At 38.8% G+C, this 15,528-nt stretch overlaps 1 protein-coding gene across 1 annotated transcript in view; it reads left to right on the plus strand.

Annotated features, from left to right (window-relative positions):
• Positions 1-15,528, plus strand: part of PTPRR (protein tyrosine phosphatase receptor type R) — a 131,287-nt gene that overhangs the window by 11,340 nt on the left and 104,419 nt on the right. Inside the window, exons 2-3 of the mRNA XM_036299605.1 lie at positions 33-188; positions 7,122-7,232. Coding sequence (XP_036155498.1) covers positions 33-188; positions 7,122-7,232 — 267 coding nt within the window. The remainder of the gene's footprint in view (positions 1-32; positions 189-7,121; positions 7,233-15,528) is intronic.

Genomic DNA, 15,528 nt, shown 5'->3' on the forward strand with positions numbered 1-15,528 from the left:
ATTAACATGTACAAATAACCTGCTTTTACTAGGGAAAAAAGAACAGTGTGGAACTCTTCGTGTCTCCCATAAACCGAAAAGGAGGCATCTCCGACGCCCTGCCATCTGAGGAAGTGCTGCGTTCACTTAATACCAATGTTTTGCATCAAAGTTTATCCCAATTTGGAATCACAGAAGTTTCTCCTGAGGTATGTTGTTGCATGGAAGAGTTCATCTAAAAATCTGCAGTCAGACCCTAGCTGGTTTGGCTCAGTGGGTAGAGTGTCAGCCTGGAGACTGAAGGGTCCCAGGTTTGATTCTGGTCAAGTGCACATGCCCAAGTTGCAGCCTCCATCCCCAGTAGGGGTGTGCAGGAGGCAGCAGATCAATGATTCTATCATTGATGTTTCTATCTCTCCCTCTTCCTTCCTCTAATAAAAATATATTTAATAAATAAAAATATATTTTAAAAATCTAGACATCTTGATTATTAGTCTAATCCCACTTTTCAGTAAAGCTTATTGCCTCTCATTTCAGCAAATATCACGGGTGTGGAATAAAAAGCTTTGGTTTAAGCCCTGGCTGGTATGGCTCAGTTGGTTGAGCCTCCCATGCACCAAAAGTTCACTCCTTCAATTCCTTGTCAGGGCACATGCCCAGGTTGCAGGCTCAATTTTTAGTAGGGGTTGAGCAGGAGGGAGCCAATCTATGTTTCTCTCTCTCCCTCTCCCTTCTTCTCTCTCTAAAATAAAAATCAATAAAAACATATTTTTTAAAGGCTTTGATACCAGGATTGAAACCCAAAAACCACTTAAGATGTGTGTGTGTGACCCTGGGCAGGTGATTTAATTTCTGTGAGATTAAGTCTGTGTGGTGTCAGCCTCTTTGAGGCTCAGTTTCTTCATATCCAAAATGGGTATAGAAAAAAAATGAGTATAGTCCTTATTTTATCAACTTGGAATATGAATTAATTTTTAAAACATTTGTAGAAATCCTCCTATACAGGAGACACTGAACAAATATTTGAATGCAGAATGAAAATATATGTTCATCGTTGAATTGGTCTTTAGGCATTTAGTGTCACCCTGATCCCTGCCCTACACACACACACACACACACACACACACACACACACACACACACGCAGTGTGTTTTCTCTCTTGGCACCAGAGTAATCTTTCTAAAAATAAATCTGGCCATGCCCTCCTAATGTCATGGTTCTCTTTGGCCTCCTAAATATTACGGAATGAAGCATGCATTTCTCAATATGGTCTATGATCCTTTGTGTGCTAGGCTTTATAAACTGTTCAACAACACTCTCCTAGTTTTTGCTTTGGCAATTCCAAACTTAATCGGTACCATGATACCTCCATATTTCTCTTCCCTCCATGCTTTGCATACGTTGATCCTTCTACACACCTTTCATGTATCAAGATCAGTCTACTACAGAGCGAAGCCTTCCCTAGATGTGAATGCTCATTGGCTTGTGTTCTCCTTGAGCTTAGTATAAAAACTCCTTATCCTCTCTTGGTCTTCAAGTCCATCTCTACACTACAGGTTCATCAAGAGACATGCCATGTCATTTCATCTGTGTCCTTGGTGTCTTCATTCAGTGTCTGGTATTCAATGGGCATAGAAGTAGCCAAACACTGTGCTGCTGGTATCCAAAGTCAGAAAATAAATGAATAAACCCCAACCTATACGTCCAGGTCAGAGGTGGGCAAACTTTTTGACTCGAGGGCCACAATGGGTTCTTAAACTGGACCGGAGGGCCGGAACAAAAGCATGGATGGAGTGTTTGTGTGAACTAATATAAATTCAAAGTAAACATCATTACATAAAAGGGTATGGTCTTTTTTTTTTTTAGTTTTATTCATTTCAAACGGGCCGAATCCGGCCCGCGGGCCGTAGTTTGCCCACGGCTGGTCAAGGTCCTTCACAGACTGACTTGCACACATTTTTCCCAGGACTGTTCTTTAGAATTTAAAAAGACCTTTGGATTACTTTATTCTGCTTCTTGTAAGCTTTCAGTGGCTTACATAAGCGTTCTTCCCTGTTGCTTTAATCTGAGTTTAAATACTATTCTTAATGCTTTAAGAATATGGCAGCTTAGTGAGTCATCCAGATTTGTGAACCAAGAGAAGCTCACCATTCAAAAATCTAGTTAATATCAAGTACACACTTGGGGGTCCTCCAACAGCCCCCAGCTCGGTGAAAGGTGAAGAGCACCTGACTCTCATCACAGTACTATTAGCCCACAAGACCACAGTCTGTACTTTAATAGTGAAAGTGTATTTGATGGTCAAAACTTAATATTTTTTGGTGAAACTGTGGGAATCTAGAAATCTAGGAAGGCTAGACCCTCAGAAATATTATGTTACAGGAGGCTGGAACGTATTTTAATCGGCTATCAGGAGCATTTCATCAAGGACAGATGAATTGATTGAGCCTTTTGCAGGTACTTTTAAAAGGGGCCCAGCATTACCCTCTGACCTGAAGCCATAAATGCAGAAATGGGAGCTAGTGCCCTCATGGGGGGCTTCAGACACGAACAGTCCAGAGGACCACTGCCAAAGCATTTGTGAATAGTTGTTCAAGCTATTCGCAATAGTTTCCCTGCTTCTTTATTCATCGCTGTGGTTAGTGTGTGATGACAGCTTATGCCTCAACCCATTCTTCCACATTTTATCCTAAAATTATAGCTCTGCTATGGGAGCATGTTTATTAAGAGAAAAAAATGAATTTTTTTTTTTTTTGGTTTTTCATCCTTTGCATGGGTCACAGAACATTGTGAATCATGTCTCAAAGCATCTATTCCTAAACTTATATGAGCTTCTTTCAGGGAAGGATGTGTTTTTTGTTGTTGCCATTTCTTTATTTGCTTGACTTTTTTTAATCAGAAAAAAACTCTTGGGACAGAAAGAAAAATACCAAGTAGAGAATTACTTTTGTTTATTGTCTGTTTTCATTTTGAATCTATGTTGGGTGTTTTGTTTTTTTTTGGGGGGGGAGGCATTTTTAAAAAAATATTTTTGTACAGTACCTAGAACATTGTAAGCACACAAATATTATTTTAAGATGCTCATAAAGATAAAACTAGGTTTGGTACCTAATAAGTCAAATCTCAGAAAAATAAAATTAAATTCATTATTTTAGTTTCCATTTTTAAATGTTTTTATAAATATCCATTGAAACAATAAGTTTTGCATTCACACTGAAAATGATTTAAGATTTCGGTTGTTTTTGTTCGGTTGCAAATTACTCCAGATTTACAAGTCTTATATTGCAAAGGAGGAAGTTACCTTCATTAAATAACAGGCCAGTGTGTCAACTGATACTTCCATGGAATATTTACAAAGAGAAAAAAATCATATCAAATGAACATACGCCATAATCTGGGAGTTTGGTGATTGTTCCCTCGAACTAGGAACATTAGCCAACAGTCTAAAGCATTACAGTCCCAGCCATACAGTGCTGAGGAGGAAAACAATGTTAACATATGTTAGACCATTCAGACCGAACTGTTCACCCTGGGTATTGCACAGTGGAAGTGTGTCCTGTACCACCACATTACTGTAGGCTGCATCTCATTTACCTGCCCAAGTCAATCAATTAACCAGGTAACTTATAATATTTCTACTCCGTTCTCATTCTATGCGCTCATCTGTCCTAAATAGCCATGTCTCCTACGTAGGGGCGGGGAACATCCGGCCCTTGGGCTGTATAAGGCCTTCAAAATCATTTGTTCTGGCCCTCCCATGGCATTAGGGGTGGGTTAATGAAATGTTTGACCAAATATAGCAGGTTGATTGTGAAGTTGATATTTTGTATGGCCCTTGAATGATGTTATAAATATCCAAATGGTCCTTGGCAGAAAAAAGGTTCCCCACCCCTGTGACCTAAAGCCTCTACATCAGTGGTTCTCAACCTTCCTAATGCTGCGACCGTTTAATACAGTTCCTCATGTTGTGGTGATCCCCAATTCCATTGTTACAAATTGAACATAATTAAAGCATAGTGATTAATCACAAAAACAATATGTAATTATATATGTGTTTTCTGATGGTCTTAGGCGACCCCTGTGAAAGGGTTGTTCCACCCCCCCAAAGGGGTCGCGACCCACAGGTTGAGAACCGCTGCTCTATATTATATCTCCTAGCATTTGGGAATCTCTTCCACCATCTGGAATTAGAATGGGTTTAAAAAACAAACAAACAAGAAAACTATAGTGCATCAAATTATTAAATGGGATATAGAAAAGCCATTCTCATTGATATAGTGATACAGGAACATGCCCAATTTTTAAATCATAAGACAAAACAAAACCCAACAACTTTCAATGCAACATAGTTAAAGGGGAAATATTATTAGAATATCTGAAATAAGATGTAAAGGTGACACAACGGCATTGGCTTGACCTGGCCATGGAGTCTCTGAACTATTGAACCTCCAGTCTCCTGACAAAATATAAAAGGCATCATTTCAACCTCATGCAAAGGTTAGATGGGAGAGTCTTATGAATTATCTTCTTTTGATTTGTGGAATGTTAACGACAAACTTTTCCACTTATTACCCTGCCCTTATCAAGTCTTTTAGATCTCTGTACAAATATAGTAGTGCTCAGCAGGAATAGCATGACTCAGAAGGAAATCTATTTACCAAGAAAGTGCAGTGACTAAGTTCTGGGAGTACAAAACATGTGTCTTTCTAACTGGGGGTGGGAGAGTGGAGGAGGGAGGTTAATTCTTCCATCATCGCTGCTTTAGGTAAAAGAAAAACAAAACAGATATGTCTTACACGGAAAGGAACATGTTGTTATTCCGGGAGGTGTATAACTACAGCAGGAAGAGAAGAAATGAAGCAGATCAGGTTAGGAACACAAAATCTCTTACCACCCACCTGACCACCCCTTTTGATCCCCATTTTACATTAACTAAAGCTCACATCCTGATACTTAAATTTGACAGGTCTATGCTGCCTACTTGAAGGCTTCACTAGTTGGCTTTTATAGCAAGCAATAGGTGCAATTTAGTTGCCTGCACAAAAAACAAACAAACAAAACAAAAAACCTCATTGACTATTTATACCTGATTTCTTCAGGAGTGTTGTTGTTTTTTTATTAGTTACCAGCTATGTTTATGAACACATTGGAATAAAATATATCTGGATGAGGTTCAAGAGTAAAAGATGAGTTGTCATCTGAACCCAAGATTTCCTGTCCAGAAAGATACTTGGTTTCCAATCATTTCATCAAGTATTTTCAGATTCTCCATCCACTTACTATTTACATATTTTAAAAATGTATCGCAAAATCATTTCTTATATCCACAAATTTGTCTGTGCCTTAGAAAGTAAGCAAGATGGTATGGTGAGTACATCAATGTTTTACAAGCAAAGGAAATGGAAACTCAACTATTTCAAGCAATAAAAGACTCCTTCGAATTGTTTTTAATCACAATCTAACTAATTTAATTTAACAGACCCTCTCTGTTCTGTCTTATTCAACTCCCCACTCATTGAGTTCCAGAATAAAAGTTTTCATAAAATGTTTTTCAAGGCAAATGTTTCATTTTGTCTAATTTACAAATGGTGAAAGTATTCTTTCTTTCTTTTTTTTTTAATCCCGCAAAGGTAATTAGCAATGATTTCTAAGTTCAGACACAAGGGCAGGTTTTATTCAAGGCTTTCTTTTTGTGTGTGTGTGATGACTACTGTTTATTTCTCATGATTCTGTGGATGGACAAGGATCAGCTAGGTTGATCTGTTCCACTGGAGTCACCCCAGTGGTTACATTAAGCTGGGAATTCATTTGCCGCTGAAATGTCCAAGATGACCTCTCACTTTCCAGGCCCTTTCTCCACGTGGCTTTCCATCATTCAATATGTCCTTGTTCAAGACTTTCTTAATCATTGGAGACAATATCCCGGGACAGACATACTCTCACAAAAGGGGGGAAAGGCAACCTTCAGCAAAGTGGAAACATTTTACTTGATTCAGCTGCCTTTGTTGTGTGTGTGTGTGTGTGTGTGTGTGTGTGTGTGTGTGTGTGTGTGTTTAACATAATGTATTGATTTTTTTACAGAGAGGAAGGGAGAAGGATAGAGAGTTAAAAAAAAAACATTGATCAGCTGCCTCCTGCACACCCCCTACTGAGGATGTGCCCACAACCAAGGTATATGCCCTTGACTGGAATCAAACCCGGGACCCTTCAGTCCCCGCTCTATTCACTGAGCCAAACCAGTTAGGGCTCAGGCACCTTTGTCTTTCCTAATTGAGGATCATTTGGTTTCAGGTTGAAGTTTAACTATAAATCTATAAATTTCACTGAATCATAAAACTAATTACATTGTAAAACTTGATTTAGTAGATATACTTTAAAAAAAAAAGAGTAGTTGAAATAAAATTTCACTCATTCACATTTTATTCATGCTTTTCCACTCCCAAAGTAGTAAACAAAAAAAGTATAAATAAAAATAAAACTATTTCACCTTTTATTACTAAATAATTCTGGACTTTTTTTGGTGTTCCCTGATGCTTAAATAAAATGTAATATTCTAACAATTTAGGTAGTTGAGGTTGGTACTTTAATCAGATTTTGACAAATAAGACTGCATTTTTAAAAAATGAAAAGATTTGATAACAGAGGAGGAAAAAGGAGGAAATGATTCTGACATCGTTGCTCTGTTGGTTAATGCATTATGAGATTTTGTTTGCACCTGTTTCACTTTTGTTGAAAAGTTAAGAGCTGTATTACAGCACGTAAACCAGGGTGGTGTTGTGGGAGGGGACTTCACACAGAGTCAAGAAAGCTTCAGAAACAATTTCCTCCACGCAGAACAGAACGGAACTCTCTTACCTATGAACCAGGTCATTTCCAAGAGAGATGGGAAGGACATTTACGAAGCTGGGACCGGGCCTGGCATGCGGGGCCTGTCTGCTCCTGGGCAGGAGATGAAATAATCTCTTTGAGGGGGCAGTGCCTTGTCTCGGAGCAGTTGGAGGAGCAGCACTGGCAGCGCGGAATGTAGGTGTGTGCTACTACACTGAATGGGAGAAAGCTAAAAATATGTGTAGTGTCTGATAAGAACGCCAGTCTCTTCCAGCTCTCATCTAACGCCGGACTTTCTGTTTTGCTTTTAAAGAAAAATGTTCTGCAAGGGCAGCATGAAGCGGACAAAATCTGGAGCAAAGAAGGATTTTATGCCGTTGTCATATTTCTCAGCATCTTTGTTATGATAGTAACATGCTTGATGGTAAGTGTGCTTCTTTATCTATTTTATCCTTTGCTGAGCCCACTGCTTAATATTATTGGTGACATTTGCCATTCAAATGAATGCTGAAAAGACCGGCAACAGAAGCAAGACTGCGACCCTGCAAAATTGGGGAATTTTATACCTGACAGCGGAGTGATAGCTAAAGGAAACCTATGCAATTGTGGATTCTGACCTGCAGAATGGAGCTGGGATTGCACTAGGCTTTTAGTAACTTGATCAATGCTGAGAATGAAGCTTTAGAAAGTGGTTCCCCGGGGTCATCAAAGCCCTCAAAGCCATTCAAGTCCCACGGGCGCACTTGGGGCTTACTTTACTTCTTCATTTATATCACTTTTATGGAACACTTTTTAAAAGAAATACGTCTTAGAGGCAAGCTTACTCATTAAAAAGTGTTTGATTAACTAACTTCTTTTTAAAAGGGCCCTGAAAGCATTTTATGAAATTCCAGGCATGAAAAGATATTATAGACCCAAAGGCTGCACAATTCACCACCAACTAATGTTTTTAGGTGAATGAACACTATAAAAGTATAACTGCAAATAGCTCTTTAAATTACAAATTATGAATGTCAAGCCTTTAAAGGTATATTTCTAATTTTAAAACCAATAGAACCCCAAGTAAATCTAAACTCGTTAAGCTAGGCAATGCTCTTTGGTATTGAATGAGTTAACAGTTACCTTCAAATAGAAACAGATTTTCTTATTCTTTCAAAATACTGTGATGTAACAAAATATTTGAAGTTTACAAATGGGTTTCAGTAACTTTTATCTGTGTGCTGTATTCTTTTTAATCCTGCATATTTTTAAAAACATTCCTTTCTTACATTTCAAATACCCCCCAAAAGACATCCTACTATTTATTCTTTCTGCAATCATCAGTGCTGCCAGTGTTCTATTGGATTTTGTTCCCTCATTTGTGCTCCCCCTGCTGGGAAAGGGTTTATGTTAGACAGATTAGGGCTGTTTGAATAGACAGAGGCTGAGTAGGCCCAAACTTGAGGGCTATAAAACAAGTAAGGCCTTGACTAAGGTGATGATAAGCATATTTCCTTGAATCTAAATATAGGAAGTAGTAAAAACACCCTAAAGCTTCCATCCTAATAAATTTGGAGGGACCTCCTATGGGCCAGGCATTAAAAAAGATTTCTACAAATTGTGGCCCAATAAACAACAGAATTGTTTAAGAATTGAGTGAGGAAATTGATTTGTATCTATTGATGGTAGAGGTTAAGGGGAAAGCATTTTAACGAGAGAAGGTTGGAGGTTATGGAAATTGTGGCAGAGACCTCTGGGCGGTTCCCAGTGGTTTAGAAGGTATGGTTTCTGGTTAGACTTCATTGTACTTTAAAACATCTGGCTCTTCATTTTCTTAGCACAGGACATCTCCAAAGGTGTGCTCCCTCTTGTCAGTCACATTAGTATGTGTTTCTCCTTCACTGATGTGAGGACAGAAGATAGAAGGGGTAAAGAGTGAGAAAAATAGAAATTGTTTAGGGGTAAATGGTAAGATTCGGAAGAGCAAAGGCAAGGTTAAAGGGAGGAAAGTGAGGCAGCAGATCCATGATCAGCCTGTGATTATGAGAGGATGAGGGAGCCAGAGCAGAGCTTGCCATTAATATGTAAGAGTCTGCATTTCTAACCCAAGGGGCACCCATGAGTCTAAAATGACTGGGAAAATCCCTCTGTGAGATATTGGTCTCGGGTGGCAAAAGGTCCCAGAGCAGTCACACCCTCAACCACGTGGGGCCGGGGAGCAACTTTTCTTTTCCTAATATCTGCGAAGCATCAGTGGAAAAGCCTGAAACCTGGATAAGTCTGCTCCAAGGCTACCAGAGCAATTCAAGAAAAGAGTATTTCAAAAGTGTAGGTGGTTGCACTTTATGGGGTTGGTGGGTAGATTCATCCATTCATTCAATCCACAAATTCCTACAGAGGATCCACTAAGGGTCTGTTGTTGGTACTGTGGGAAAAGGAAAGAACAAGACAGAAGCGGTCTCTGTTCTCATGAGGAATTTTTTAAAAAATAATATTTAAAAAATCAAATAGTGAACATATTGCATGATTCCAGGTATATGACATTCTGTAAGGCAAATCTCTAGAGACAATATAAAGATCAGTGGATGCCAGAGGTTGGGTGGGGTAGAGTGAATAGGTGAAGCAAATTTTAGGTCAGTGAAGCTATTTTGTATATGACAATAGTGAATACAGGGGTTGGCAAAAGTAGGGTTACAGTTGTGAGTACACAAAACACAGAGTTTATTCTTGTATTATTCTTTATTAATTACTGTATTCATTATTATTAATAGTAGTAGTAGTAGTAGTTTACTTTTGCCCCCCCCCCACCCCCTTATATGACTATGGATTTGTCAAAATCCATAGAATGTACAACAGTATGAGTGACCTTAGTCTAGACTATAGACTTTGGTTAATTCTATCAATATTGGCTCAGCAATTGTACCAGATATACCACTCCAATGCAAGATGTTAGTGATAGGGGACATCGTTTAGGGAGGCAGGGGAGAAGAAGTAAGGGGAACTCTGTACTCTTTGTTCAATTTTTCTGTAAATCTAAAACTATAAACCTAAAAATTAAGTTTATTAATTTAAAAAAAATCTCAAATCATGTTACGTGTCATGAAGAGATAACATAACAGTGAGCGGGGTGGGGGGGGGGGAGCACAACAAACTGAGATGTGTGAGGCTGGAAGATATGGGGAGAGGCCTCCGGGCCGAGGCCAGGTGGGAGCAGCTGTGGAGAGGTTAAGCTTGGCCTCTTTGAATTCAAGAAGCCGGAAGCTGAGTGCTCTAAGCTGAGCTTTGATGTGTGTGTTTAAAAGATCAGGTTCTCTGCGGGGCAGAGTGGTTGTGGACAGAGCCTGGGGTAGGGCCAGAGAGGAGGATTCTGGAGGCTATTGTATTAGCCTGATGAGAAAGGTGATGGTGGCCCTGAGTGGGGGGTGGGGGGGGGGGCGGAGTGTGGAGGAGAGGGAGAGAGAGGAAGGATTGGGATTTATTTGTCCATGAAACTGACAGGACATTGCTGTGTACTGATTCTCGGGGAGAAGGAAAGGAAAAAGTTAAGGATGATTCCTGGCTTATTTGCCTGACTATCTGGGTGGTGATGCACCCATTTCCAGGCAGAGGCACACTTTGGAGGTGGAGAATAGTGAGAAAAGCAATACTTCTAAATGGTATTCTAATAATTCCTGAATTAATGAAAGAAAGTGGTAGAATGAACTAACAGGGGAACAAACCATCAGTACGTTAGAAAGGAGTTAATATTGATAGGAAAATAAATACTACCTAACAGACAGGCCTAAGATAAAGTTAAGTTTATATGATGCAACTTAATCACTGACAAGGCAACAGTTCACATTTAGGGAGATGTCAAATGTGATTCTCTAAAATAAGTTTATCTTTGTAAATGTACCAATGTTTTTGATAATGATCTTGATTTAAAGTTAGGTTTCTTCCAGAAACACCAATCAGAAAGGATATATGCACCTCTATGTTCATAGCAGCACAATTCACCATAGCTAAGATCTGGAAACAGCCTAAGTGCCCATCAGTAGATGAATGGATTAGAAAACTGTGGTACATCTACACGATGGAATACTATGCTGCTCTAAAAAGGAAGGAACTCTTACCATTTGCAACAGCATGGATGGAACTGGAGAGCATTATGCTAAGTGAAATAAGCCAGTCAATGAAGGAAAAATACCACATGATCTCACTCATTCATGGATAATAGAGACCATTATAAACTTTTGAACAATAATAGATACAGAGGCAGAGCTGCCTCAAACAGATTGTCAAACTGCAGCGGGAAGGCCAGGGAGGGTTGGGGGGCAGGAGGGAGAGGGGTAAGAGATCAACCGAAGGACTTGTGTGCATGCATATAAGCATAACCAATGGACATAAGACACTGGGGATAGGGGAGGCTAGGGGACTGTCTAGGGCGGGGGGGAAAAATGGACACATATGTAATACCCTTTGTAATACTTTAAGCAATAAAATAAAAAATAAAATAAATAAAGTTAGGTTTTTTACTTAGATCTCTCAGTAATAGTTATACTATCGCTTTTGTGATTCTTAAATACATATATTCCAATTCTGTTTTCTCATAATTTTGTTGATTCCATGGAAAAACAAAAGATATAACCCAGATTTTTCTAGGGACATTAATTATATTTATGAAAGATCAAATACCATTATTTGCATCCAGCCTTCCTACATACCATAGAACTGAAAAGCATGTGATTTTATTATGAAATTATATAGGTAAACTGCTGTAATAGAGATTCCGTATGCTGTATAATTATCATAAGGCTTGGCAACATTTTTGAAATGCGGTATATTGTTTACTTTTCTCAAAAAAAAAAAAATGTTGCCAGGCATAAAATTAGGCACGCATGACATTTCAAATGTGTGACTTATTTAGTACCTCTCAAATGTGAATGTACAGTGGGTGGAGTGACAAGTAGACAAATACAATTTTCTAAGAAAAAAAATGTGTGGGCAACTTCCAATCCATTCAGAATTGGTTCTTAAACTTGAATAAATCATAGAAAGAATAGACTTTCAGATGTACTTAGAGAGTTAGTGACAAGTACAAAGGTATTCATGAAATATAGGTAGAGATATTTATAAGCCAGATGGCTTCTGGGAAGCCCAGAAAACACACAGAAACAGCTGTTTGGGTCAGTAAAAGCTCTGCCATGTTAGAGCCATTTCTATGTCATACAAAGAGTTTGTCTAGTCCTGGCCTTGTTAGGTGAGGCAGGAAGTCCTACGTCAGACCACCTGCTTCAGCCTGAGCATCACTCAGTAAATACAGGTAATAGGTGGACATAAATAGCCACACTTTTCTAATTTGTTAAGTATAATCCCTAGAGATGGAAGGAAATGGGATTAGAGTCCTAGCTAGAATTATTTGGTTCAAACCATTTTCCAAAGTAAATATATTTCTTAAACGAATTTTCAATTTTTTTCTGTACTAATGTAAGTCATTTAGGTAAGAATACATTGCCCTTACTAAAAAGAAGAAGAAGAAGAACATTTTTTTCTTCTATTTATTCTAATTACTCATGCTAAATTTACTGCCTGTTATTCAACATTCAGTGTATTTTTATACCACTATGCTGAGTTATGATTAACATGTAAAAAGCTGTACATGTTTAATGCATACAACTTGAGTCTAGGGATAAATATACACCCATGAAAACATCACCACAATCTGTGCCATAAACATATTCGTTACCTCCAATGTTTTCCTCTCTTTACTTAGTATTATTATTTTCTGTTGTTATAAGAACACAACATAAGATCTACCCTCTTAGCAAATCTTTAAATACATAAAATAGTGTTTTTAACTATTGGGTTTATGCATAAACACTTAATAGATATTCGTTTCCTAATTTTACTGATGAGGAAACCATGGTTCAGAGAAGATAAGTAACTTGACAAAGAACAGACAATGTGTGGGCGTATGTATGGGGGTGTCTGAGGACAGGAATTGGGATTCAAGTCCAAGTCTATCTGGATTAAAAGTTTGAACTCTCTCACACCTGACCGGTGTGGCTCAGAAACCTATGAGGGGTTCAATTCCCAGTCAGGGCACACGTCCAGGTTGCAGGCTCAATCCCCAGTGGGGGGCATGCAGAAGGCAGCCGATCAATGGTTCTCGCTCATCATTGATGTTTCTATCTCCCTGTCCCTCTCCTTTCCTCTCTGAAATCAATGCAAATTAAAAATAAAAAGTTTGAACTCTTTATCATGATTCCATGGGTAATGTTGTCAAATTGAGGTTCCATTTAATTCTGTAACTCTATCTTGTGGGCATCTATTTCTGGCCACAAAGAGGTCTAATAACAGGATGAGGATGCCTATATTAATCAGAGCCATTCAACACAGAACTCATAAATGTGTACCACACCATACCTACTGTGGACACACTCTACTTTTGTACTTAGTATCTTGTACTGGGCACATCTGTCTCTTCTGTGAATTTCCAGAGCATTAAGTGCCATCTCTGTATCCACAGTGTCTTGTTTCTGGAATAATGTAGTAATTCATGTTTATTCAATTAAATGAATGAGCTCTTTTAGAACTAACTGTAAAATACTGTCAAGAAAAAAATATATATGATATGGACTGTTGGCAGCATTTTAAAATTTGAACATATATTTTTCACACAGATGTTTTGTGTTACCTGCTTATGTAGTTTTCTAAATAAAAATTATGAGCTGCAAAAGAGCTTTATAGGATGCTTTTTAGCTTCCTCTCATTTCTGCGTCCCTCTGGCTTTCTTTTTCCTGCTATTGTTTTTTTTTCTTGCTATAGTTTAACTTTTATTCCCTTCTCTTTTCTTTTTTTCTTCAAGTGATCAAAACATTGCATTGCATCCTAAGATTCAAACAAGCTCTAAAGGTAAAATCAAAAATATTGACTTGCCATTGCTATGGTAAGCTGTTAGGTGCATTCTCAAACAAAGTGCATTCTCACAGAGAAATGTGCATCAGCTGTATTCTGGATCTCCAGCCATGCAGAGGGAAATCCTGACACTTTCCCAGAGGCCTCAGGAAAGAGGTTGGGGGAAGGACGTGGGATTTACAAGAACAGGAGAGGGCAATGATCACAAGTCAGGAAAGCTGGGTCCTAGACTTCATTTCTAACTATCCATAAATTATTAAACCAGTCTAGGTCTAAAAGTAAGATGAGGGGATCAGACCAGATGATTTTTTAAGACCTCTTATCCCAGATTTCTCCACAGCAGCACTGCTGACATTTTGGACTGGGTAGATAATTTGTTGTGGGGAAGGGTTCTGTCCTGTGTATTGTAGGGTATTTAGCAGCATTTCTACCATCTGCCCACTAGATGCCAGCAGTACCCCCCCCACACACACACACACACACACACACACTCCAGAATGACAATCAGAAACCATCGCAGACATTGCCCCCGGAACAAAATCCCTGCTGGCTGAGAACCGCTGCCCTCGAGTTCCTTCATGGCCAAATGCCTTATTGTCAAGTTGCAAACTCCTCAGTTTTTCCACATTTTTTTTTTCAGACAGTTCCATCTCTCTCTTGAGTATTTTTTTTTTAAATATATTTTATTGAGTTTTTACAGAGAGGAAGGGAGAGAGATAGAGAGTTAGAAACATCGATGAGAGAGAAATATCGATCAGCTGCTTCCTGCACATCTCCCACTGGGGATGTGCCCGCAACCCAGGTACATGCCCTTGACCGGAATCGAACTTGGGACCTTTCAGTCCGCAAGCCGACGCTCTATCCACTGAGCCAAACCAGTTTCGGCTTTCTTGAGTATTTTTAAACAGCGATATACACTCTCCAAGTCTTCTTTTCCCTCATTACAGATGTAGCAACCAGTTTGTACAGGTACTGTATAGACACGTATTAGAAATTGACCTCTGACCAGAGATGAAGTAAGCAGGTGACTGTAAACTGCCTGGCAGAGGCTCATCAAGAACATGGGCTCGTGAGCAGTAAAGGGCATTGGACTAGAGCTTGTTTCCAGTCCATTGGAATAGAATCGGAAGCGTGACCTGCCAGTGATTGTGGTGAAGGCCAGCATTTCCTTGGCTTCCTCATTTCATTCTTGAACTGTGCTTCTCCAAAACCCAGATGTAAACAGGCAAACAAATGTTCCGATATATTATATTTAGGTGGCAAGAGCTTGGAATATATAATATATACATTATCTTCTATTTATATTTTTCTGTGAATGTACAGATATATTTGTTTCTGTTCTCATTCAGGAAAATAACTTGCTTGCAATTAAAAAACAACAGCAACTACCCCACCTTAAATTCTATGACCTCATTCTTTAGTAGCTAAGTGTTTAGCTTGACGCATGTGTCATCTGATTGCATTGTTCTAGTAGGAGTTTTGGTTTTGCACAGTACTGTGGTGGAAAGTGTCTTTTAAGGGTTATGGATACTGAAGAGAAGCAATATGTTCAAAACTTCCCCGTCCTTTGCCATTATTAACCTTTAGTATTTTCTATCCCATGGCTTGTGAGAATAATTATAATGACAGCAAGAAGACTAGTCACTGGCATGCGATGCTCTCTTTTTTTTAGTAATATTTGTCATGGGAGATATAGCTTTACCTCCCAGAGTCCATGAATAGCACCTGTGTAAAAGGTTCCAGGTTATGAGGAAGTAAACTGACATAAAAGCCATTAAGGGTTCTCTTTAATTTCTGGCAGTTCACATTATAATATGTGTTTCTAGTTGTATCCCAGATGTGCA

Source organism: Myotis myotis, unplaced genomic scaffold (assembly GCF_014108235.1).
Source record: "Myotis myotis isolate mMyoMyo1 unplaced genomic scaffold, mMyoMyo1.p scaffold_m19_p_3, whole genome shotgun sequence".
In the NCBI taxonomy this organism is placed as follows: domain Eukaryota; kingdom Metazoa; phylum Chordata; class Mammalia; order Chiroptera; family Vespertilionidae; genus Myotis; species Myotis myotis.